Source organism: Battus philenor, unplaced genomic scaffold, assembly GCF_028537555.1.
Source record: "Battus philenor isolate CCGP_79_NKW_IND1 unplaced genomic scaffold, ilBatPhil1.0.hap1 SCAF_2, whole genome shotgun sequence".
Lineage (NCBI taxonomy): Eukaryota > Metazoa > Arthropoda > Insecta > Lepidoptera > Papilionidae > Battus > Battus philenor.
In genome coordinates this window covers 6,862,974-6,887,193 of record NW_027181682.1, presented here as the reverse complement: position 1 = coordinate 6,887,193, position 24,220 = coordinate 6,862,974, and the positions used below count along the sequence as shown (strand labels likewise).

Below are 24,220 nucleotides of genomic sequence, written 5' to 3'. Positions count from 1 at the left end.
TTTAAAGGTTTGGCGGTACTTCAGCTCTGAAAAGCTGCTTATCTTTACGCTGTCTAAATTCGATCCTGCATGGAGTATTGCAGTCACCTCTTGGACGGTGCAGCCAAATATCATCTGGCAGCTTTGGACTCAGTTGACGGAAGAGCCCGTAGGTTAATTAATAACGAAAAGCTCTCAAATACCAGACTACACATTCTTGAGCATGGTCGTCGAGTTGCCAGTTTATCAGTTTTTTATAGGATGCACTTTGGAGATTGTTCGAAGGCTCTTTTCGATCTGATTGAACCATCTCCAGATGTTGGAGATTTGTCTTTTCATACTTAATCCGTAATGTTTATTCTATTCTCAACCTTCAAAATAACAGCGCTTATCTAATTAAAAATAAAACAAGCAGAGTAAAACAAACAAATTTATAAAATATTTTATTTTAATTAATTATACTAATTGAATATACAGTTGTTAAAGTCAGTTTTAAAGTTACAAATACTTTCGAGACATGTAATAACGAGTGTATTATTATTAACACATTTTAGGAATTAAACCTTTCTGCCTATCAGTTTACCCTAAAAAAAACATAAATTATTACATTTAGACTTTCTTATAATACAACTATTTAATTCAAGGAGTGATGTTAACAAAGATATTTTAATTTAGTTTATTTCGGCGGGCATTCGGATACATTTCTCCCAATAACGATTCATTGCACCGTATCTGTGCATATTAACTCCTGCCAGACTATGAGCCTCATCTGGATACGACTGTAAAAAATAAAAACTTGTTAGGTTTGTTATACTTAGAAACAATGACAACTTGATTTCTATTTTTATCGAAACTCTCTATTTTCACACATTTTTTCTCAGATATACCACAAATAACAAAAACGTTTATATGTTTCTTTCTATAAATTAAAAAAATATATTTTAGTGGTAATAATTTAAAGTTATATCAGAAAAATCATAATTGAGTGATTATATCATTTACATACGCTCGATTTCATGAGTATTTAATTCCTGACCCGGACGGCTTCGGAGCGAGATATTAAAATGAATATGTAACACAGTTTCGTTTTATGGATGTGAAACTAGAGTACAAAGATATTTTGCTTAATCGCCTGAGCGCTATCCGGCGATGAAGCGACTGGTTTATAATTTTCGCGTGCATAGTCTATTTCACGCAGCATTCTTTTGTTTTTTAATGTCGCTAATAGTATATGTGAGTGTTTTACGAATAGTATTCGACACAAAAATGTCTTAACATTTTTTTTTCGTCAAAATAAAATAAATAAGTCTTATCGTGTACGATTTCGTTTATGAAAGAACTCCTGTCAATTGTATTTTTTACCGATTCGTTTTATACTTTTATATATGTACACTGACACAAAGGAACATTTAATTTGAAAAAAGTTTAAAAAGAAAAAGAGCTTATACCATTTTTTTATGTCTGTCGATATATGTCGACACTCTATCAATTTTATATATTAAATATAAATAATAAAATATTAACAATAAAATGGAAAAAGTAAAATTTAATTGTGTACATTGTGGTTTTATATGTTCAAATAATTTAGGTTAATTAAACAAAGAATGTGGACGACCATATTGCACTTTAACCCAGAAACTATGATTTATCACACTGATATACAGACACTATATAGCATAGTTTTACTGGAGTCAAGAGACAAGTCGAGATCAAGTCGAGTGCCAATTTGAAAACCAACTTGAGAACCTAGAACAAATAGGTGAAGGAGGGTGAAAAGATGCTGTGTATTATATTCCCATATATTCATCTGTCACCAATCTTTTATTTTTTATTCTACCCTTTTTATTATTAAACAGGGTATAATTAATAAATGTATATAAATACACTCTGCTATAAGTCATTAAAACGAATTATAACTAATTAATATTAAACAATCTTACATTATTATAGTATTGTCTCTGAATTCATGTTGATAAAAATAAAATGACGAACGAAAAACTTTGCACCTAGAAACAGGGCAATTGAAGTTTCAAGGACATAGCTTCTGCATAATTATCCCTCATATACTTATTTTTTCAACGAGAACCACAAGAAATAAGCATATAAAAAAGATATTAACGACTAACCATTTGCTCGAACGGAATGTTAAGCTCCTGCAGCGCCCGCATTAGTTTGGCCGCGTTCTGATAGTGAACATTATCATCGGCATTGCCGTGCATGATGTAGAAATCGTGACCTCGGAGTTTTTCAACAAGGAGAGTTACATCGCCTGCTTCGTATCCAGCGAGGTTGTCTTCTGGAGTCGGCAAACCCATGTAGCGTTCGGTGTACATAGTATCTATAAAAAGGAACTTGTAAATAGAAACAGCCTTAAACACTTGGTAATAAAAGGTACATCCTCGCAATGCCTATAACATGTCAAACAGCATTGCTGTAAACCGGTTCATGGTTACCGTACAGTGGTCCGATATCATGAACCAACGAATATTATTGTTTTATGAAGACTTTTACATTAGAAAACACTTTGCACCGCACAGTATTATGTACTGTAAATCACTTAGGATCAAATATCAACCAGCTGTTCAGGTATATATAAATGAAAAAAGTTTTAAAGGGGTCAATGTATAGCTCATTTACTGTCAGTCACGTTGTGCACCTTGTTAAAATACGTGTATTTCAATACGCTTGAAAACTCTATTAATTTAATTTTATACTTCTAATGGCAATACTAAAGTTTCATAAAATTACGTGAATTCATTACAAACTCAATGTCGCACAAATTCGATTTCGTCACAGTGGTTTACGACGGATGGCGTTTGTTGATTAAATCGGCAATGCATCTCTTGACTATATATAATTAGCTACATATAGTTATGTGCTTGTTGTGATATACCTAGTTACGTAGCAATCGCAATCTGTTGTTAAAAAAAGCCTCGTTTGTTTCACGAGAATATGGAATATTCTGGAAAATATATGTATTCAAAGGATGGTTGATTACGGGTATGAAATCTTTCTTGGTAGATAGTATAATAATAATTGATTTTGATGCTAATTTTGGACACTACGCGAATTATTATTTTTGCAAACAATGATCTTTGGACAAGGTGTAGTATACATTAATTCACAGCAAAAAAGGCATACATATGTTCACACCTTTAAAGCTTTTACGTTTACACCTATAACTAATCACTTTGTACACGTCATCGGGAGAATTTATATCTTCGCAGTTTAAATGTGACGTACTTAATTCGTTACGGTCGAATACATTCCATTCTTTGTTCGATACTTACAAATCAATCACAAATGTACTTTATGGATATAAGATTTATTTAAGCATAATAATAATAAATAAATAAGGGTTGTATTGTTGGGTAGGTCCCCTACTCGGCCGGCTGATAACATAGTCAGGGTTACAAGAAATCACTGGATATGGGCAGCGTAAGACTGGTCATCGAAGCTTTTTTGGGAGAGGCCTTGTGACTTGCAGAGGTTTATATAGACGCTGATGTAACCATGTAAAACAAAATACGTAAGTCGACATAAGTAATCTTGTTTCCCTAACTTGTACAGTGGTTCTGTTAATTAATGTGTATCCGTCTGAGCTCGGGAATTTATACTTGCATTTAAGTTGTTAATAACATCATAACGTAAGAGATATATAATTATAAAAAAATAACTCACTATAATAGAGCCATGATGTGACAGGAGCGCCAGAAACTCCACATTGAAAGAGGTGATCATCATCACGCAGCAGCGTTAGAAGCGTCGCGTATCCGCCGTAACTGTGGCCCCATATGGCCACTCGCTCGCGGTCGATGAACCCAAATCGGTCGAGTACTTGCCTGTAATGATACGTCGACTCAACTGTCTGTACTGCAAATTTGAGACGCTAGATGTTCTTTTTACTTATTTCGGAATGTTCTAGAATATCTTTAGCTAATACTATATATATCTTCATTTACTTATTTACGTCCAAGATATAGTATAAACTCGTGATCAACAAACTTGAAGATTACTTTTTTACTGCTACTTTACTATTAGTACTTAATTATAAATAGACAAAAAGGCACAAAACAGGAAACATCTAATATTAAATAAAAAAGGTTTTCTATTTCATAAACATATAAATTACGAAACAAAATTATATTCCCGTGCACACACACGATAAACCACATTATTATTTAATATGACCTAAAAACTAAATTCGATGTTTAAAATTATAATCAGTGAAATTATTAAAGTAAATAAATATTAACAACAGCAATACACACTGCATTAAGGCTAATGCACATTAGGATGTAACAAACTATTTATTTTCTTATATTATTTTGTTAGAGAGTATTGTTATCACAGATTCTAATAATAAATTTTAAAATCAAAGTTTGTTTTAAATGTGTATTATGTATATGAATGAATTTACTTAGTGGTTCTTGATACTAGCTATCGATACCAAAATGTTTTGGCAGCACACTCTACAAAAAACATATTAATAAGGTGTAAATTTTTTTAACATCTTAATTTTTAATATCTAATCAACTTTTCTTACATTTTGATCTACAATCTGAACATTGACGCTGTAGAGTTTATTAAAAAACCTATAAAATATTAATTACTACCATCTGTTATTAATTTACATATGTATTATTAAAAAAAATATTTGATTAATAATGAGGTTGATTAAATTCGCGTAAAAATTATCTAAAAACTATGGCCGCACCAATTTATTGCACATTAGGTTTATCACTACAATCACGTAAGTAACATGGTATAGAGAGTTGAATTTAAAGTTATTCGATGTGCTTATGAAAATATATGAAAATTAAAAAATTAGCTCGGGGAATTGTCAACTATTTTTACTTCTATCAATTTATATAACTATAAAAAAGATACTCGGTCGATTAACGCAATGTCGACAGGTTTGGAAGATTGAGAGTAGCTCTTTTTTCTTGCCTACTACTTCCCCGTGTAGGAACCAATCCCTAGTACCGCATGCTAATTATATTGGCATTTAATACACTTAAGCGTTCTTTTAGTAGTCATCCTCGAATTGAAGTAAAAGTTCGCAAGGCGGCAAGGTTACATCACGCCGCCCAGAGATCGAAAGATATAAACTGTAAACGTCGAGTCATGTACTCGTAAGCAAGTAGTTTGTACATGTTGAAAAGGGTTCTTCCCAACATCATGTTACTACTAACATGAACATGACGTTGTAAATGCTGCTCATTAATAACGTTATTTATGACAGGAATGACGTTGCAATTCGTAGCGCCAGATTTCAAGACCTATCGATTTTCTTTTTCTTTTACACTTAAGAAAGCATAAAGAGAATATGTAAACAAATACTACGTTTATTATCCTTATACGATTTCCATATAATATTTACGTGTTCTAAAATTTAAGGAAATAACGAAATAATACGCTTTGAGTCAAAGTGCATATATTAATACTTTTTGGCTATACTAATTAAAATTAATCCTATTTGTTAACATAAATATTTATAATATAGCAATAAATTTTCAAACCTGGTACTCACTATTAGGGTTTTATAAAATTTTAGTGTCTCATATTTTTTGCCGGAATCATAAAATTCAAGTGTGAACAAAGATTAATTGAGAATAAAGTAATAGTAGATGTACAACTAGAGATACATTTTAAAATTTCTGAAATAAAATTTACCCTCATCGTCGTCATTTTAGCCAATAGACGTCACTGCAAGGCATAGTCCTACCCCATAGATATCTATTGGTGAATATACTATAATCGCCATGTTTGGCAGACGGTTTGGCGATAACAGTGTTGTATTACCGTACACAGAGTACGCTGTTGCCCACCTTCTGGAAACTTGTATGTAAGCATTGTCAATTCTATACAATTAATACACAAAGTGTAAATTATATATAAGACTGTATCGCGGGAATCGAACTCGCGACCCACTATCGCAAGTCTCAGTCTTCTACCGCTGGGCTACCATTGCTCATAAAAAATATATTAAACAATATGTACTATACCTTAGTATCACGAAGTGATCTTCAATTTCTACAGTTCCTAGAGCGTTATTTAAGGAATAAAGTATGTCTTGCCCGTTGAGGCCGGCACCGCGTCCGTCGGCCAACATGTATATTGTGTTGCGGCTCGTTGTTAAATAACTGTGGTAACCTGCAACATAATCACCATTTCAGCTATAGGACATCGACGGCTGGACATATGCCTCCTCCATAGATTTACTACAGGGCAGCGTGGAAGCGGCCTGCAACTTGCGTCAGTCCACTTTGTGTGCAGACGTCATACGCTGCCTTTGCCGGTCTGTGCTCCCTAAAAATCCCGTGACAATATATTCTGCGCTCTAAATAATCTTTCCACTGTTACTTCAACATGTATACTTTGTAAAAATAAAATAACACTTACATAAAATCACAAAATTTTCTATAATAATATTATAAAAAGATATTTTAAAGTAGTCATTACTTTTTTTGTTTTGGTATAGCTAAAATTACTCATTTGTAAAACTAAAATAATTTAAAAAATTGACTATCTCAATGAGCACTTTTTAACTACATCTGATTTTATCGCCGTAAGAATAATAAACTTGTTCTAAACAAGATAAGAAGCATGGATAAGGAAAAACAGTACGTAATTGTCAAATGCTTAAATTTTTAAAGAAAAATGTAAATTCACAGAATAAGTATAGAAATTACTTTAGATAGAACATAAAAGAAGGATTAATTTATAATATATGAAAGAATAAATGAGATGAAGTAGAACAACAAGAAACTATATGAAAAATTGGAGTACTATATCCCAAAAAATTAACCATTACCTAAGTATAAGCCATTCAATATGGTACAAGTTTGAAACATAACTTCGCGGCATGCCATAGATTCACAGTCCAAGTCCATTGCATTGTAGGAAAAGGTGCAGGATATGATACTCGAGGATTTCGACCTGCGTGGCAAGTTTAAGAAGGCCTCCTAGCAATATTTTGACGGTCAACTTTACTTACCAGACTTCTTTCCCAACCTAATCAATTTTAAACGATCCAACCAGTGTTACTTTAAAGGTCTAAAAATGAATTAATGTTCGCTCTTTACAGGTCTAAATTCAGCAAGTTATGAAGAGATTTCTTTGTATACCTCTCGTTCTTACCTCTACCGTACAAATAATCGCTAATTTATCGCTAGTTATTTTGTTAACTATATACTATATTACGCTTTTCAATTTTTTTGAAAATATTATTCCGATTTAAAAGACTGCCATAAACATATAATTTACGTTTATTAAAGAAATCATGAATAAATTTGAATAATGTGGTTTAAACCTGAGAGAATCGGAGAGGAAGAGAGATAAGGTTTGTAATAATAATCTTTAATTTAGCATCTAATAAAATATCAAAAATTAAAAAATGGTTATTATAGACGGAGTGGAACGTTGTATAATGCCCTGTCCAATTTACATATACCAGGACTCTACTCGTGCGGTAGCCACGTCGAGATACCAGATGCAACAGTTACTAAATACGCTTTACAGACTAGAACATAATGAACACTTGTTTAATTGTTCGGGGAGAGAAGAAGGTGCCGAGATTGAAATTAACGAAAGGACCTCATGCTCAAGTAAAATCTACAATCAGTGAAGAGATTTGTAGGTGGACGTCCAACGGTGCGCTATGGCCTGCCTGTCGCCGATAACCTAGTGATTATGAAACAAGAATAAACTAATGTAACATGACTTAACACTTACCAACTGTGAAACTTTCAAATACCGTGTTTGTATTAGGACCTGAATACACATAGTACACCATTGGATATTTTGTGGTGGTGTCGTTAAGATCCAGACCAGGAGGTAACCAAAGCCGAACTGGCGCTGGGTGCCCATTTTGCAAGGGCACGTTGAAAATCATACTTTGTGGTTTGGTTTTGTTTACTAAGCGTTCACGTACAATGGCATTGTCCTCCCAGGTTAGTAGAACTCGGTTGTTCTATAAAAAAAGATTTATTTTTTCTTTTTATTGCCGTGTTACGATATCAAAATAACAGAAATTAATTTTCAGCTAGAGTTATATCTATCACTTATTATCACAAATTAAACACTTTTCGAAGTGGTAAAAGAGATAACTTGCGAAATTCTAATAATTGAATAAGCCTTGCAATCCTTTTGAATAGAAATGCTAATAACTCTTATAGAGTGATAGTAGTAGATAGCAGTAGTAATACCTGGGAGCTTGTTGAAATAATTGAAGCAACTTAACTCTAGAATACCATCGAAACAAAAACGTTTCAAAGCCGTTAACTGGCAAAATTGCAAATATTCATGCAAACAGCGTTTTGCATTAAAAAAAACAAGTTACCATATGCAACTTAAAGAAGTATCGTACGAATAAGGTACTCTCACAAATTTAACAAAGCAGTGGTAGTCCAGTTAAGGAGCAGGACACGTGTTAATATGATACGGATGGAACACCGGAATGAAAAAATAACGTATAAAATACATAAGATCTCCATTGCTCCTTATTGGCTGATCGTTTTAAAAATGTAGTCAATCTAGTCTGGATGTAATTCAAAAATTTGCCTTTAAACTGTCACTGTAAAGGTAGAAAAGATTTTATTGGCCAGAAGGCCAGGAAGAATCATAACATAAATATACTATTGTTAAAAACCATGAGAAAACCACCACATCTGTTCAATGTGGCAACAAGATGAAATTTTTTTACACTGAGCATAAAGGTCTACCTAAAAAATTCTCACCAGCGGATCAACGATGTACGTGACAGAGGGCTCGTTGGCAGAGGAGCAAGTGATAGACATATATGAAGCAGAGCGACTGGCTGTAGCGGTGGCCCACGTGCAACGGCTTCCGCCTGGTAGTGTAATGTCGCAGCTGAGACAGGTGGCCCGAGCGCCTGCTACATGCACTTGTGACTGCCACGGCGTTCCGGGTACGGTACGCGTGTAATAACTGCAAAAAATCGATGCAATTGTTGTGACGTAACTTCTCACTTCTCGCTTTCCTTGGGCCTATCGCGTTTTAGGGAAAAAATCCCGATACGGTGCATAGAGGCTCTAGCATAGCAGGCTCAAGGATTGCCTCCTTGCAAAGCATTGACGACCATAATTCCTACCCTACCCAACCAAAATTTAATTTTCATACGAATGTTCTGGAAATCTGTTACAGATATAAGCTGCTGTTCGCTGTTAACAAGACTCAATGTTTTAGCAGATTATTAGAATATTTTACTTTATACCTGTCCTATGTATTTTAATCGATATCTCTGACGCTTCAAACATAAATCATTCGAAGTTGTCTGCTCATTAGTATTGTATAATTAATTTATAATGAGATTATTAAATCGAAATCGCATTTAAAAAACTGGAAAATCGAATAAGTAATATAAAAACTAACACTTCTTATTAATAACCGTATATTTGTTCGTAAATATATTCAATCTAAAGTATGGCTCAACTTATCACATTTGTAGTTAAGCACTATTGGCGTTATGAGGTGCACCCAAAAAGTGGACAGACGTCCTTGTTAAGGTCCTTGAAAGACTCTAGATGCAAACCACTTCTAACTGGTCTTATTGGAAGTCTATGAAGAAGACCCATGTTTAGCTTTAGTAGCCTAGTGGTTAAGAAATTTGACTTCATAGGTCTCGGGTTATTGTGGGTGGGTTGTCGCACAATTAATTTTAAATTACTCAAAAATGTTGTAAAAATCTTTGTGCAGTAACCGGAAAATATTAGGAAAAAAAATAAAAAGATTTTAATGCCTAAATGTATCAAACTGCACCGAAATGTAGAGATAAATTAATTCTCTACATATCCGCTCTGAGAGGTTTATGTTCTTAGAAAGGGAATATTACTTACTAAGGAACATGTCAGTACCACGATAACATATTTTTTTATCATTATCGTTTAGGAGTGTAATTACTTATTACCATTTTAATAACATTTAAATAATAATTTGTAAATAATTTCATATATACAAATTAAAAAAAAATTACAAATTGTTGGCTACTTTGTCAGAACATAGGTTAAATTTTAGTTTTTTGTATGAAGGTCGACGGACCAGATGAGACTTTACTCTTGGTCTTTACGGTTTTAGGATTTTATTGTAGTCCGACCGGAACCGCTGTTCTGCTCTTTGGATAATTAATTGTACCTAATAAGGATTATAGAGATAAAACTTCTTTGTAAAAGATTTTTTAAAATATAAGAGCTGGCAACTTTTTTATATTAAAAATCCTTTGCATTAATTTATACAAATAATTTCTAAATCGGTATCATCCGACAACATAACACGAAAACTATATCTAAAAATGAGCAATATACTGACTGACAAAAAGCTACTTACTACGAAAGATTATTTTCATCCATGCCTACGAAATTATTAACGGTGAAGTCTCCTGGAGTGATTGAATTAGATATAATCTGTCCTGGAGTGCGAATGCTCACGTAAAGGTGTTGCCATATGTTTCCGTCGGCCTGCTCTAAGGACCAACGAGTTGAAACGTAGAAATTTCCATTTCTACTAAATCGAGGTAGGGCAATGGGAACCCATCCGTTGGGTTGCTGTCGATGCTCTTCCTGTAGAGAAACAAAAATTCTTGGTTATTTCTTAGAAGCAAACATTTTTAAGCGTGAAGTATCATTTTAGTCAGTGGCGTAGCTAGGGGGTGGCGAGCGGGGCGGCCGCACCAGGCACCACAAGCAGGGGGGGCACCAAAGTTGAAAATATTTTTTTTGAATTTTTTTTTGAATGATGAGTAATGAAATTTTATAAGAAAAATAAAAACCATAATTTAAAGTAAATAACATAAAAAGAATATCGAATTTTACTATTTTTGTGCTAAAAAGTTGTTAAATAATATGAACATTAAAAAAAGTAAACGGTTACAAATTATAATATACACAGTGTTTAATAAGCCTTTCATTCGCAAAACACATAAAGTGTTTTTTAAAAGGGCCCTAAATCACAAAAACACATATCTGTGTTTCGAAGTAGTCGACACTATTGATTTTGAAAATGTGATTAATGACTTTGCAGGCCAAAAAGCGAGGAATTTTCGTTTTTAAATTTTCTCAATAAATTTTATTAATATCTAATGTTATTTTAAATATATTTATTATTATTTTGAACCAAAAAAATATATGTTAATTACATTCTGTTCTGGATTTTGAAATTATTTAGACTCTTTGGGGGGCACCAAACCCCAATCTGCCCCAGGCCCCAAATACCGTAGCTACGCCACTGATTTTAGTCATTAAACAGCATCGTCATCATGACAGTCGATAAACGCCAGCTGGAGGGCATAACCTCTTCTAAAGATCGCCGTGATGAACGGTCTTCCTCTACCCGCATCCAGCGACTTTCCGCAACTTGGACTTTGTCAGTCATGAATTTTTGTCTTTATTCACTGAAAGTCGTAATAACTTACTTCACAAACACCGCTGATAACGTTGCAAATTCTGAGCACAGTATAATTTTGACGCCTATTTAGCCAATGAGCTGCTACTTCAGTAGCCGATGGCCACACCACGCCTCCCAAGATGTGATCGTTCGTGACCACGGACGGCGCCTCCAGCGTCTCCCATCGAACTTGGTTCGTTAATACTAGATCCGTCAAGTTAACCAAGCGTAGGTTCACTGTTGGGTTAGTGCGACCAACCTGAAATATATCAATCATTAAATCATAAAACAAAAATAATTCTACTGAAAACAACTTTATGATACTATGCAAAATTTTTCGCTACCACAAAAAGGAAAACTGCAATGAAATCATTTTTCAGTTCGATTTAAATATTTAACGCTGTTGCCATCGGTTTCCATGTATGCAATAATTCATAGACGTCAATCGGTAGCAGCTGTGATATTCTATCGTTTTAAATATTTTTGTATTTGAACATCTATTGAATTCAAAATATGAAAAAATGTACACATAACACGACATTGATTTAAGTTATATAGTTTTATGTATTTTAAATGGATTAAGATGTTTTTTAATGTCATTTTGAACTCACTTTAGGGTATTTAAGATCAACCAGTTCGGGGTAAAGGTCATCCGGATCACTTTTATCTACATAGTAATAATATGAGTAGGTTTCGACTAGAGTATCATTGTAACTGGCGAAAGCTAAGTAAGAGCCGTCAGTGGAAAACCAGGTCGCTTGCCCGGTGTACATGACGTCCTCTGTAAAAATAATGTCAATTTTTTACACATGAATAATATACAAATATACATTTCTATAAGTTTACAATTGTAAGGTTTAATTAATAGGTTAATAATATCTAGACAAATGAATAAGACGTTCAGTTTGAAATTTAATTGAAATTCACCATCCTCTTATCTGTTATAACTAACATTTAAAAAAACCTTTACATCCTAATTATAAATATTGAGCGTTTTTATAACATATATCAAATGATATATTACCTTCATATACCCAATCCGCGTGACCATTGTAAATAACTCCTGGAACACCGTCAGTGGTAATCTGAATAGCTTGATTTGAATCTTCAGGTAAATAATAAACATTGTTGTCTAACACATACGCCAAGGAGTGTCCGCCACCAAAAATACATAGTTGTAAACGCTGGTGATTTGCGATGTATGTGACATTACTGGCAAACGAACGATATATTTCATTAAAAAAATCTTCTCAAATAAAAACGTCATAATGAAGATTTTAAAATAATGTTTTGGATTTTATTATTACCCGAAAAAGCTTACATAACTGTGTAACTGTAACCAACAATAACATAATTAACGCAAACATTTTAAATTGATGATTTTATATTTTGTTTCAAACGTGTTAAGAAAAATTTGGGATGCTAATATGTAATCTAAAAATAAATGTTGAAGACAACAAAAGCAAGAACTAAAACTGCATTTTCGTGATCTTAATTCTTAGATAAGTTTAATTGTTAAACTAACGTCGGCAAAAAGAGAAGGCAATAAACTTGGCCATAAAAGTCTATCAGTATCCATTTATCGTCTATTGTTAAGGTCACTCAACCTAACTTTACCAGCGAGACAATTTCCAAAATACTAAACATATTCATTAAAACGAGGACATAATTCATACGAATTCTCCGAAAAATCAAAGTACATTGCAAAACCATTTCCATTCAATTTCTTGAGAATTCTTTGTAATTTTCGTTAGTTAGTTCTCTATCAGTTAGTAAGCGGAATGAAAAAAAAAACTATTGAAAATTGTAAAGCAAAAGATCAAACAAAAACTGATTGTCGTCATAAATATTGCGACCAAAATCTGCATGACTAAACGATTTCTATTTAATTTATTTTTACTTACCCAGTCGCAATTTCATAGAGCGCAAACCTTGCAGTAGTAGAATATCGGTACACCTAAAGAGCAATAAAAAGAGGTTTAAACAAGCAATTTACACAAGTTTTCCAAAACACTACATAATTTACAATTGATAGATTATGATAAGATCGCTGATAATAATATCACCGAATGGTTTATTGCTTTGTGATAAAATTAAATAACTACAAATTAAATAGATTACATGATAGTAAATTATTCTTACAAATATCCCAACTTAAAGGAACGTAAAATATGGAACCTATCACTACGATATAATGATTAAGGTTTTTTTTTAAATAAAATTGACACTTATTCTTAAATTTAAATGTAACAAGTCGCCGTCGTTGTTTCAGTCCATATACAGCACGTTAGGGCCTCTCCCAATAAATATCTATGCGGGAATATATCATAATTGTTAAACTTGGTAAGCGGGTTGGCGAACAGTGTGGTATTATGGCATGCATAGGACGCTGCTAACCATCGTCTGGAAACTTGTTCATGATCAGTGGCAATCCTATATGATTAATTCACAAAGTGTGAATTATATAAGATCGCATTCCGTGAATCGAACTCACTACCTACGATCACAAGCCACAGTCCTCTACCGCTGGGCTACGAAGTAAAACTAAATATTAACCTAAATTATAATTTAAAAAAAACCATTGAAATGTATCTATATCAATCCATAAAAACTAAATAATACACCTACAAAGAGGTCGATTAATCAATTTGAAATATAACCTGGCGACTATTACACAGACATACAAATATTTGGTACTAAATACATTTTTAGCTTATAAATAAATAGTAATTCTATTTAGGATCATATGATCGCAAAAGTCAAGTAGTCGCCTTTTAAGCTTCCACAGGAACAAATTTTTGTATAATCATTAAGTATATTTGTATATACATATCTTACATATTAAACTAGTTACAAAATTATTTTAACAAGCTAAGTACTCACTGACTGAACTTCACTGGGGGCCAGGATATACTGTCTATCAGCCGATAAAATGGGGTTACTTGTGTTTAGAAAAGCCTGTGAAAAACCAATCTTTTCTTAATATAATGTTATTTATAGTATTACTCTAGTAACCAAATTTAACTTACATAAACTAACAAAATTTTAGAAAATGCGTGTAATTATTGTTATAAATTATTTTCCATTATACAAACCATTAATTCGCCTGACACCAAGACACTGCTATTCAGCGTGGGTACATCGAACACATAAATACCAGATTCTCCAGATATGGTGTACGTGAATTCCGTATCTAGAATAAGTATAATCTTTAATATTTCAACATATATAAATTTATTTTAAGGCACCAAACTATTTGCTTCACATTGACACGAGATAAAAATTCTCACCTTAATTTAATTCTTTTGGCTTACATGAACGTTAATTCTTTAAATAACATAGTTTACCTGATATCCATGTTCCATTGAAAGCTCTTTGGGCAAATTGGCCCCTTACGAATTCTTCTAAAGTAAAGGGGGTCTGTGCGGCCGCAGTTGCCACCAGCACCACCCAAACAAACCACTGAGCCGAAGCCTAAAATCGTTTAACAATTACTTAGGATTATGCATGTACTAAGAAAATCACCTATTCCATTAATTTCTCCAATTCCTTAAAAACTTACCATCAGAGTGCCTTTTACCGAAAACACAGCGGTTGACGGTTTTAATCCGCCAACGCGACTGTTCTCAAATTCCCTATCGCAAAGGTACGTCTCTTATCCCCACGATAAGAGATATCTATTGATAACAATAATTGTTAAATTTTACGATTGTTTTAATAGGTCGATATCTGTATAATTCTTATAATAGTAAAACCACACGGTACCTTAAATAATGTACGTCTTATACTCATAATCATTATTTCAGCCGCAGGAAGTCCACGGCTGGACATGGTGCTCCGTCATAGAATTCTATTAGGAGCGGTTGGAAGAGGCCTGCATCCGACGCGATAAAAAATATTATACAGTGTTATTGGTTAAAGGCGTAAATGGATGAAAGTATAGCTAATTAATCAGCAGAAATCTTTAAAGATTTTATTTTTCTATTGGAATTTGACCGCCCAATAACTTCTGGCCGTACAAAGTCTGCAGGGACAATTAGCAAACCATAATTAATTTTATTATATAGTAATCCAAATTTTTAAAAAGCTTTTACATTTATACATATTTATTTATTATTTTTTAAATCACTGGTTTTTGGATATGGTGTAGCATAAATTAATTGATAGCAAATGATCTATGAATCTACTCTTTTAAAGCTTTTGCACCTACAACCAATCACCATGTATACTGTATAAAAAATAATATTTTCAATTTAAACAAAAAATAATAAAAGTTAATCAAATTAGTAACGCATTACACAACCTTACCTTGTAGTTCGCCAGATGAGGATAGGCCACAAAGATTATTCAAATCGTTGTAAATGTTCGCCTTGCATCTTTCAAAGGTACCCTATGTGAAAAGTACATTGACGTACTGAGATGACCGAGTGTATTAATTTTTGGTCAATAACTTCTATTTGGCCATTGACCTTAATCAGGTTCTTGTGTCAGAGAACTTTTTTTCCGAGAGTTGACTTTAAGGAACTTTGACCACCTACTTAAAAGAACAGTAAGCTGGTAGGTTACTCACGGACGGTTCGTGGAGAGACCACAAAAAGAAATACGAGCTGGTACTCTCGCTGGGTTTAAGAGTAACCGAAAGGGCATCCTTATGGCCCGAACGATTCCTTTTTTCGAAATATATATATTTTGTCATTGTCCATAATTAATGATCATTTGTCGTTAAGCAGGCGGTAATATGAGCTTGGTACATTCAAGCAAGTTTTTATTATTCTGATATGTATAATAAACTGAAGTAGATGTGTTTTTATGTTGCTAAACATAAGCTGGTGTCAAACTAAAAGTTTACACTATTTATGAATAATAGAAAAAAAATCAAACAAAGGAAAATGTAGGAAATCCTTTATTTTACATCAAGTTAATGGAGCTACAACAATCAATACAGTGTCTCCGAACTTTTAAAAAAGTTGAGACTATATTCCGGTTACATAATTATTAAGTATTTTCAACATTCATCATTCCAATTCAAAGTCTTCACATTTTTCTCACGACGACATTTTCGCAGCGTCAACAGTTTCATTAAAGCTGTTTAAATGTATGTTCACTTTCCACGTAGACTTCCGAGGTTCACATCGCTGTAAGTGCTGAGTAAGTTTGAATAGCGGCGTGCTAGCCGATTTCCTCAATAGCTAGTGACCAATCCGATTCCTTGTGCAAGTAACGGGCAACGTCCAATGCTTGTCAATGAAGTCAAACACTAACGAATGTTGATTTCAATGCATTGCTTTTCCCCAGTAGAGTTCCGACATCAGCTCACGTCGAATCGATCGGCTTGCCCCCCGCGCGACAGGATTGACGATCAAAATCATTGGATTTCCTCCAATCGTGCTGTTCTATAACATTTTGTGTAAAATTTAATCCAACTATTCAATTTCTCGTTATAATTATCCTTTCAGAGCCTTTAACATTTCTTTACCTAAAGTTACCTACGTAAAATATAAAAAAGAAAAACAAAACATTCTTCTATTAAGAAATCAAAAATAAAATTGTTGCTTAATTATGCTGCAAATTCGGAAAGAAATAATGACGCAAATTAAGTGTGTGGGTATGTTATCACTGTGTGTTTTTGTTTAAGTCATGAGTTATATGGTTTATTTAATGACATGTATGTGTGTGGGACGGACCATGCTAATGTCTGCGGCGGGTGCGCCGAAATTCCATCAACCGCCTCTCATACTCAGCCATATGCTGACGCCGTTGCTCTTCTTTAATGGCTATCTGTAAAATAACAAATATTTTATTGACAATAAAAAGATTATCTAATTAAAAAAAATTCCACAGAATGTGGGAGTGGAAGTCAAACCTGTGGAACAACTGTTTTAACTAAGGACAAGGAAATTTGGTGGAAGCTTTTAAACCAGAGGTTCCAAGATTTTCCCATACAAACAAATTTTAAAATCTAGCTAGTTCTGGTGGATCCTCTTTTATCTTTCTACCATATTCCCAAAACGCAATTAAACATGTTGATATTCGTTCTAACTATGAATTAATAGATTTCGAAAAAAAGGGAGGATTGATTGATTAATTATTCAGTTGATTGTGGTGTTAACAGTTTTATTTCAACTTTAATTTTGACATCTATTTACACCACAAGGAGCCAATAAACATGTACTGAATATGGAATACACAAGTTTTAGCAAGTAAGTCACTGAGTTTCTTAAAATATTACTTGCTTACATTGACAGATAACGTCAACATTATAGTTCTTCACTATGGAAAACAGATAACCATCACTTTCTTTGTCCTCATTAAGTGTCCTAAAGACCCCTGGGAATACACCAGGAACTGCCCTCAAAAAGTGAAGAAAAATTATATATATAATGTGAAAAAAAATCTTTACCGTTTCAGCTGACAGAGGCAACCAATAAATGCAAGGTGTTGTTTTGGTCTTCCGAAATAAATCATCTAAAAGTTTTGCCGGTGCTTCCTCTTTCTTCTTAAACTTTTTAGCTGCAAAATATTATTAAAGCAAAAGCATTTAATATAGAAATTTTGAGAAAATATTAATTAAAATAATTCATATAATAATAACACATTGTGTAACTTTAAACACAAAAAGAATAATAAAATTTCTTATTACCTGGTTCAGGACTCCTTTCAGGTGTATGATGTCTACGTTTTTCCATTGAATGGTCATCTCTTCTTAGTTTTTCTTTATCCTTGTCTGGTTTTATGTTTTTATCATTTTTGCCAACATCCCACTCCCTCATTGTCTTGCGCTCCCATGGCTTATCCTAAAACATTTGTTATTAAGTATTTTACTGTTTGTCTTAAAATTTTGTATTAAATTATAACTTAAAATTAAATTTTAATTTCTTAAACCTCTCGGTAATTTCTTAATTTTGGAGCAATTTGATATTGATACTTATATAGATGCTATTTAACCACTTCAGTAGAAGCGTCACCTATAGTTGACATCCACAGGTGAATGCACACAGCCAGCTCTTAGCGACACTAATTCCCTGTCTTGCTCTTTAACACAATTATGATGAGTGTTTAATATACAATTTTTTTTGTGTTACAAGTGGAAATTATAATGTTATTAAGACAGTGTTTGTTTTTTTTTTCCATGTTTCAATACATTGAGTTTTATTTTAATAAATAATGGATTGGAGGGTGGCAGTATCTTTTCACACATCTGGTGTTGATAATGAATGGTGGCAATTCAATGATGTTCTAGTGGAGACAGATTTCTTTATTAAAAAATTATATGTTTGTGTTGAAACCTCAAAGGAAAATTTAAATTCAACAACATACCAATTCTCCTCTTTCTCTTTTCACATCCTGTTCTCTGAGCCAATCCTCTACTGTGCCTGGTATGGTAGAATTTTGTGTACCTTCAGTTTCTTCCTTTGATTTTATTTCATCAAATTCTTCTTGTGTTGAAAAATCAACATGCAAAGTTTTGGGGTTTGAGACTGGCCATGTGACACCATGCAAAGCATGCCTTGTTTCCACTGCCTGACTATAAAAAAATAGTAATCAATTATAGGATGAATAACAAAAAAAAAATTAAGAAAATGATACTAGATGTCAATACTTACTCTTCATTTTCATATATTACAAAACATTTGGATTTGATTCTATCTATCCAAAACCCATTTTCAACAATTCTACCAGTTCTTTGCAATAGGTTTTTCAACTGGGGCAAAGTGAATGGCCTCACAAGATTTGTTATAAATAAAATATTTGATTGCTTGTGCCTTGGTGGGCTAGGTGGTCTTATAACAGCAAGATTTTCAGAATCTCGTACAATAGATATTTTTCTATTAGCTACAAGATTAGTTGTTTCTTTGAGTTGTACATTCTCCTCACTTTTATCTACTTGTTCTCTTTTGTGCTCAACCATATCTGTGTTGTCAATTACTATTTTAGGTAAAATAGGTCTTCCAATTTTTTCTGTGACCTCTACCCTTTTATATTGTTTTTTCTCTTCAATAACCTCTTCAAATTCTACCGGTTTAACATCAGGTATAATTTCTTTCAGCACATCGGTTGAGATTGTTATTGACTTTTGAGATGTCAATTTATTTGGACGTGAACCCCACCTACGTTTCCGGTTAACAACAATATTTGGATGTCCATTTTGAACAGTTCCTTCATTGCTTGACTTTGTAGGTTCAGGCTGTTCAGGTATTTTTTTCTGATCAGTAGTTGAACTTTCACAATATGATTCTTTAGGAGATTCCTCTACTGTATTTTCTAAATTTGCTACAACATCATTTTCATTAATAGATAATTTTGTCTCATTTTGTAGAGGCTCTGTATTTTCAACCTCATTTTCTGTTGTTGCATCTTCATTACTTACCTTATCCTGCGGGATTGTAGTTGAAGTCGACTCTTTATCTTCTATATTGTCATGATTTGGAGACTCTGCATTGCCTTGGTCAGATATATCGCCTTTACTTTCCTCAGCATGTATTTCCAATATTTCAGATTTATCTAATGAGGGGCTTCTTTTCCTCTCTAAATTAACTATGTCTAATGTTTCTGCAGTATCTTGCTTGTCTTGAACCATTTCCTTCGAAACATCCTCATCAGAATGTATACTTGGTGTGGTAAGTTCTTTCATTTCTGATGTAGACGCTAGCTCAGTAGAAGTTACTTCATTTTCATCAATATCCATAAATTCTTTAGCACTGTTAGTTGATTCAGGTTGTACATTATCTGTTACAGATATGTCTGTAGATTGAATGATTTCTTCCTTGATTTCATTTTCTTCATTGTTTACTTCAGTTTTTTCACTATCTGATTCATTTCTTGTATCATTCAGTTCAGTTTCAATATGTGTAGTATTTTCATTGTTTTCATCCTGTGATTCAGTAATTACCAAGTTACTTTCTGTTTTTTTATCTTCCGTTTCAGCATTTTCAACATCAGTTTCTTCAGTTTCTACATTTTCATTATGTAATTCTTGTTCAGGATTTTGGACAGCTTGTTTTTGAGTTTCTGCAACAATCTCCTTCTCGAGTACAGTGCTTTCTATTTGTATTTCAGGTTCCTGATCATTAGACTGTATATCATTGTTCTTCTCTGAGATTTCACTTAACTCACCCATTGTTCGTTTTGTACGATGTTTTCCTTTTTTTTTCTCATCTTGTCCCTCAACGCTTGCAGAGTCGCTTAAACTGGCAGCACGTGAATGTTTCCTTTTACTTCGTGGAGATCTTTCAGCTCTCTCAGGAGTTGACGGGGGCCTTGTTAAGCAAATTTTCAGTTTCTGTATTTCGCCTCCATCACCAGATCCTTTAGCGGTTTTCACTTGCCATACTTGATCTTGTGGCTCTTCTGGACATACCTCTGTTTTCGACGATTGTTCCGCGTTTAATTCAGTATCATTTAACTTCTCTGATACCAGGCCTGATACAGCCTCCTCATTCGATTCATTTCCAGAAGATATGGACTGTTTTCTGCGTTTGCTTCTTGTACGCTTAATTTTTTCTGGCTTCCTTTCCGGTGAAGCTTTGGATTTCGTAGTCGCACTTCTTTCTCTTTTACGACGCATATTCACGTTAATTAAGAATATTTTCAATGTTTGAACTTATGTCACCGTTATGTTATTACACGTTTACAACAAAACCTATTAGATACAATGGTAAGATTTAAAACCTCAAATTATTACTCCAACCTACACTGTGCCAAAATATAGCACAAGCTTGAATTCGGCCATTTTAAATACCACAGAATGCAAAATACGATCTTTGCTGCCTAGGTTAAATAAACCATTTACTTACTAATAAATTAATTCCTTTTTTATTATTCGTTGGTTAAAATAAATACAAAACATTACTATTATTTATCTAGTTAAGTCAACGATCTTGTTTTTTTATCAAGTTAAACTTTACACAAAATAATTGTGCCTAAAGTACTAAACTATTATTTCTTACGAAATTGAAATTATTTTTAATGAATTTCTTAGAATTTGTTCATAAATATTAATTACTACTTACAAAAGAATCATCTTACGTAAAATTCTAGTATTACAGATACTCTAACTTTTTTTTAGTTGATGAAAGATTCGAGGCAATAAGTAAGTATTTACATACATAACAGTACGTTTGTCTATAGTTTCTATGATCATAGGTTTCTTTTCAATTTCAAAATGACGTTCGCTTGCTTTTTGCTTTGCTTCTGTCAAAGTTAAAAAATGAATTCTGTTTAGAGTTGTTCTAGATTTTTAAGAATGTTTTACTTTAAATAGTGATCGCAGAATGTTAAAGGTTTATTATTCTTTAATCATTTTATAGGTGTATATTGTGTAAAGGCAAACATACTAATAGAATATTCATTGCTTTTGTTTCAGATACTATGGACCTTTTATGTCACATTTGCGGATCGGCACTTTATTTATGCGTATCTAAATATGTGTTAGAATTTGCAGAATGATATTGTGTTGTATTTAGCGGTTTGAACTTACGTGGAAAATGGGAAACCAAAACAGTTGCTGTTGTTACCGCAGCCCGTCTCCTATCAGAAAAGATATTGTAAAACTAGAAGAGTATCCACCAGAAGGAGACTTAAGTTCGAATAACATACAACATATTAGTGAAAGAGAACCCGATGATGGCGACATTGATCCTTCTCAAGATCCAATAGCAGGTACAATCTTTATGGAAAGGTCTAAAGCATCTATCGAAAATGGGATGACTAGAAAGCGGAGTCAGCATCAAATAGCTGATAATAAGTTGAAGAAAAGCAGTTCCTGTTCTACAATTTACTTAGATGATAGCACAGTGTCACAGCCTAATTTAAAAAATACTGTTAAATGTGTTGCCCTTGCTATCTATTATCATATAAAGAATAGAACTTCAGAACGTAGGCTAGATATTTTTGACGAGAAATTACATCCATTAAGCAAGGAAGGTGTTGGTGATGATTATGATAAGTATAATCCAGAACATAAACAAATTTATAAATTTGTCCGAACCTTATTTAATGCTGCACAGTTAACTGCGGAATGTGCTATTATTACTTTGGTATACTTGGAAAGACTCCTTATATGTGCAGATTTGGATATAGCTCCATCTAATTGGAAGAGAATAGTTTTGGGTGCAATTCTATTAGCTAGTAAAGTTTGGGATGACCAAGCTGTCTGGAACGTGGACTACTGCCAAATTTTAAAAGACATTACAGTTGAAGATATGAATGAACTAGAACGACAGTTTTTGGAGATGTTGCAATTCAACATCAATGTGCCCTCTAGTGTTTACGCCAAGTATTATTTTGATCTACGCACACTAGCTGAAGCTAATGACTTGGCTTTTCCCAGTGAGCCACTTAGCAAAGAGAGAGCACAAAAATTGGAAGCAATGTCTCGTGTAATGGAAGACAAAATATCAGCTGAGATAGTGAAAAATGGTATAAAAAAATGGTCCAGTTTGGATAATGTCAATTCAGGTGCAGGTGTAAGGCGTAGTGTGGCCATATTGTCTTAATTTTTTTAGTCAAAAGCCAAAATTTTCTATCAAATTTTTAAAATTTACCAATGTCTTTAGAAACTTTTGCAACATTTTTTTTTTGCATAATTGGCACATTGCTTTAGTATTTGTGCATAAAATAATGCTAAATAGTAGTAAAAATTACAGATTTGCAAAAGAATATTTTTAATATTTTTTAATTGCCATTATCCTTATATAATATTGTAATTAATAGATAATTTATTACTAAAATGCACAAATGCTAAACTTCAACACTAAAACTGTCATTTTATTTGTGGTGAAATATGTTAAAACGATAGGAATAAAAGAAAGACTTGTAATGTGGTCCAATATTTTTTTATAATACTGATATTTGCAATTTTTTAACTTATTTTTAATAACATGTTTCTTTTACCTATATCGGCTCATTTTTTATCATATTTAACACAGTAGAAGTATTAACTTTGCTTTTAAAGATAAATGGCTTAGTGTTACATTAGACAACTAAGAATGTGCATTTGCATTTTGACTGAAAATGATTGTGATTGTGGTATGAATGTGAATGTTATTAGTCACCATTTTTTTATATTATTTTATTGCATTTAGCTTTCTCATATAGTGTATATGAAATTATGCCAAATTAATTTGTAAATTAAAATCATGTAACTTGATAGTGAAACATGTTTCAATTGTACATTGACATATATATTTTCTCAATACAATTTAAACATTTATGTTACTTAAAATAGGAATTGATTAAGTAATTCATAAATATCTACATATGATTATGTTATACAACCAATATATGTATCAATAATATAAATTAAGCAAAAATAAACATTTTATATGAGACTTTCAGACAATTTTGTGAGTTTTTAACCTTTGAAGTTGCTTCTATTCATTTTGAACCTAAAATACTGAATAATCTATATTTCCGAAAAAAATGCTATTAAAGTTATCACCATAATTTTAATTTTTAGTTTAATAATTACTTACATGCTCTATTGCATATTCATACATTTTTACTCTTTTTTAAATGTTTAAAATTAACAGCCTGTTTGCAGGCATGTGAAATAAAAATTGTTAATATGATGGCAAAAGGTAAAGATCTAATTCTTTTCCTAGATGCGAAATTATTTGTTTCACATTCTCTGTTTCAAGAAGAAATCATGTTTGAAGTCTATTGAATATTCCTATCGATGGAAAGAACACTAAATTACAAAAAATGGTTGTGGCAATTAATAATTGCATTCCTATATCCTCAATACCTCTGCTGAAATCTTATATCTTGTTTTTTCTTTAATATCTTAATTCAATGAATAAATTATTTATGCCTAAAAATTGTCTCAGTATTTGTTCTG

General features: G+C 32.7%; 2 protein-coding genes across 2 annotated transcripts; one reads left to right on the top strand and one right to left on the bottom strand.

The window, feature by feature from the left end:
- Nucleotides 1-452: 452 nt before the first annotated feature.
- Nucleotides 453-21,098, bottom strand: LOC137921897 (uncharacterized). Its single transcript, XM_068764683.1, has 20 exons — nt 18,987-21,098; nt 18,700-18,907; nt 18,023-18,176; nt 17,783-17,892; nt 17,072-17,160; nt 14,945-15,002; nt 14,730-14,856; nt 14,478-14,575; nt 14,266-14,340; nt 13,287-13,339; nt 12,407-12,594; nt 11,994-12,163; nt 11,411-11,641; nt 10,327-10,559; nt 8,721-8,931; nt 7,717-7,954; nt 5,988-6,135; nt 3,661-3,821; nt 2,106-2,317; nt 453-758 (listed from the first exon to the last, which is right to left on the bottom strand). Exons 1-20 carry the CDS (start codon nt 20,945-20,947, stop codon nt 651-653), a joined length of 4,833 nt encoding a protein of 1,610 aa, XP_068620784.1. The 5' UTR covers nt 20,948-21,098; the 3' UTR covers nt 453-650.
- Nucleotides 21,099-21,555: 457 nt separating this feature from the next.
- CycY (cyclin Y) lies at nt 21,556-23,758 on the top strand. The gene is made up of 2 exons (XM_068765169.1): nt 21,556-21,662; nt 21,746-23,758. Exon 2 carries the CDS (start codon nt 21,867-21,869, stop codon nt 22,875-22,877), a length of 1,011 nt encoding a protein of 336 aa, XP_068621270.1. The 5' UTR covers nt 21,556-21,662; nt 21,746-21,866; the 3' UTR covers nt 22,878-23,758.
- Nucleotides 23,759-24,220: the final 462 nt, after the last annotated feature.

Bases quoted from the DNA above. Each gene is read 5' to 3' on its own strand.
- LOC137921897 (XM_068764683.1), bottom strand. From the start codon at position 20,947: ATGCGTCGTAAAAGAGAAAGAAGTGCGACTACGAAATCCAAAGCTTCA. The intron at 13,340-14,265 runs GTGAGTACTTAG...ATTGCTCTTTAG, and splicing joins CCCCCAGTGAAGTTCAGTCA to GTGTACCGATATTCTACTAC. The intron at 7,955-8,720 runs GTGAGAATTTTT...CTTTTTTTATAG, and splicing joins CGTACATCGTTGATCCGCTG to AACAACCGAGTTCTACTAAC.
- CycY (XM_068765169.1), top strand. From the start codon at position 21,867: ATGGGAAACCAAAACAGTTGCTGTTGTTACCGCAGCCCGTCTCCTATC.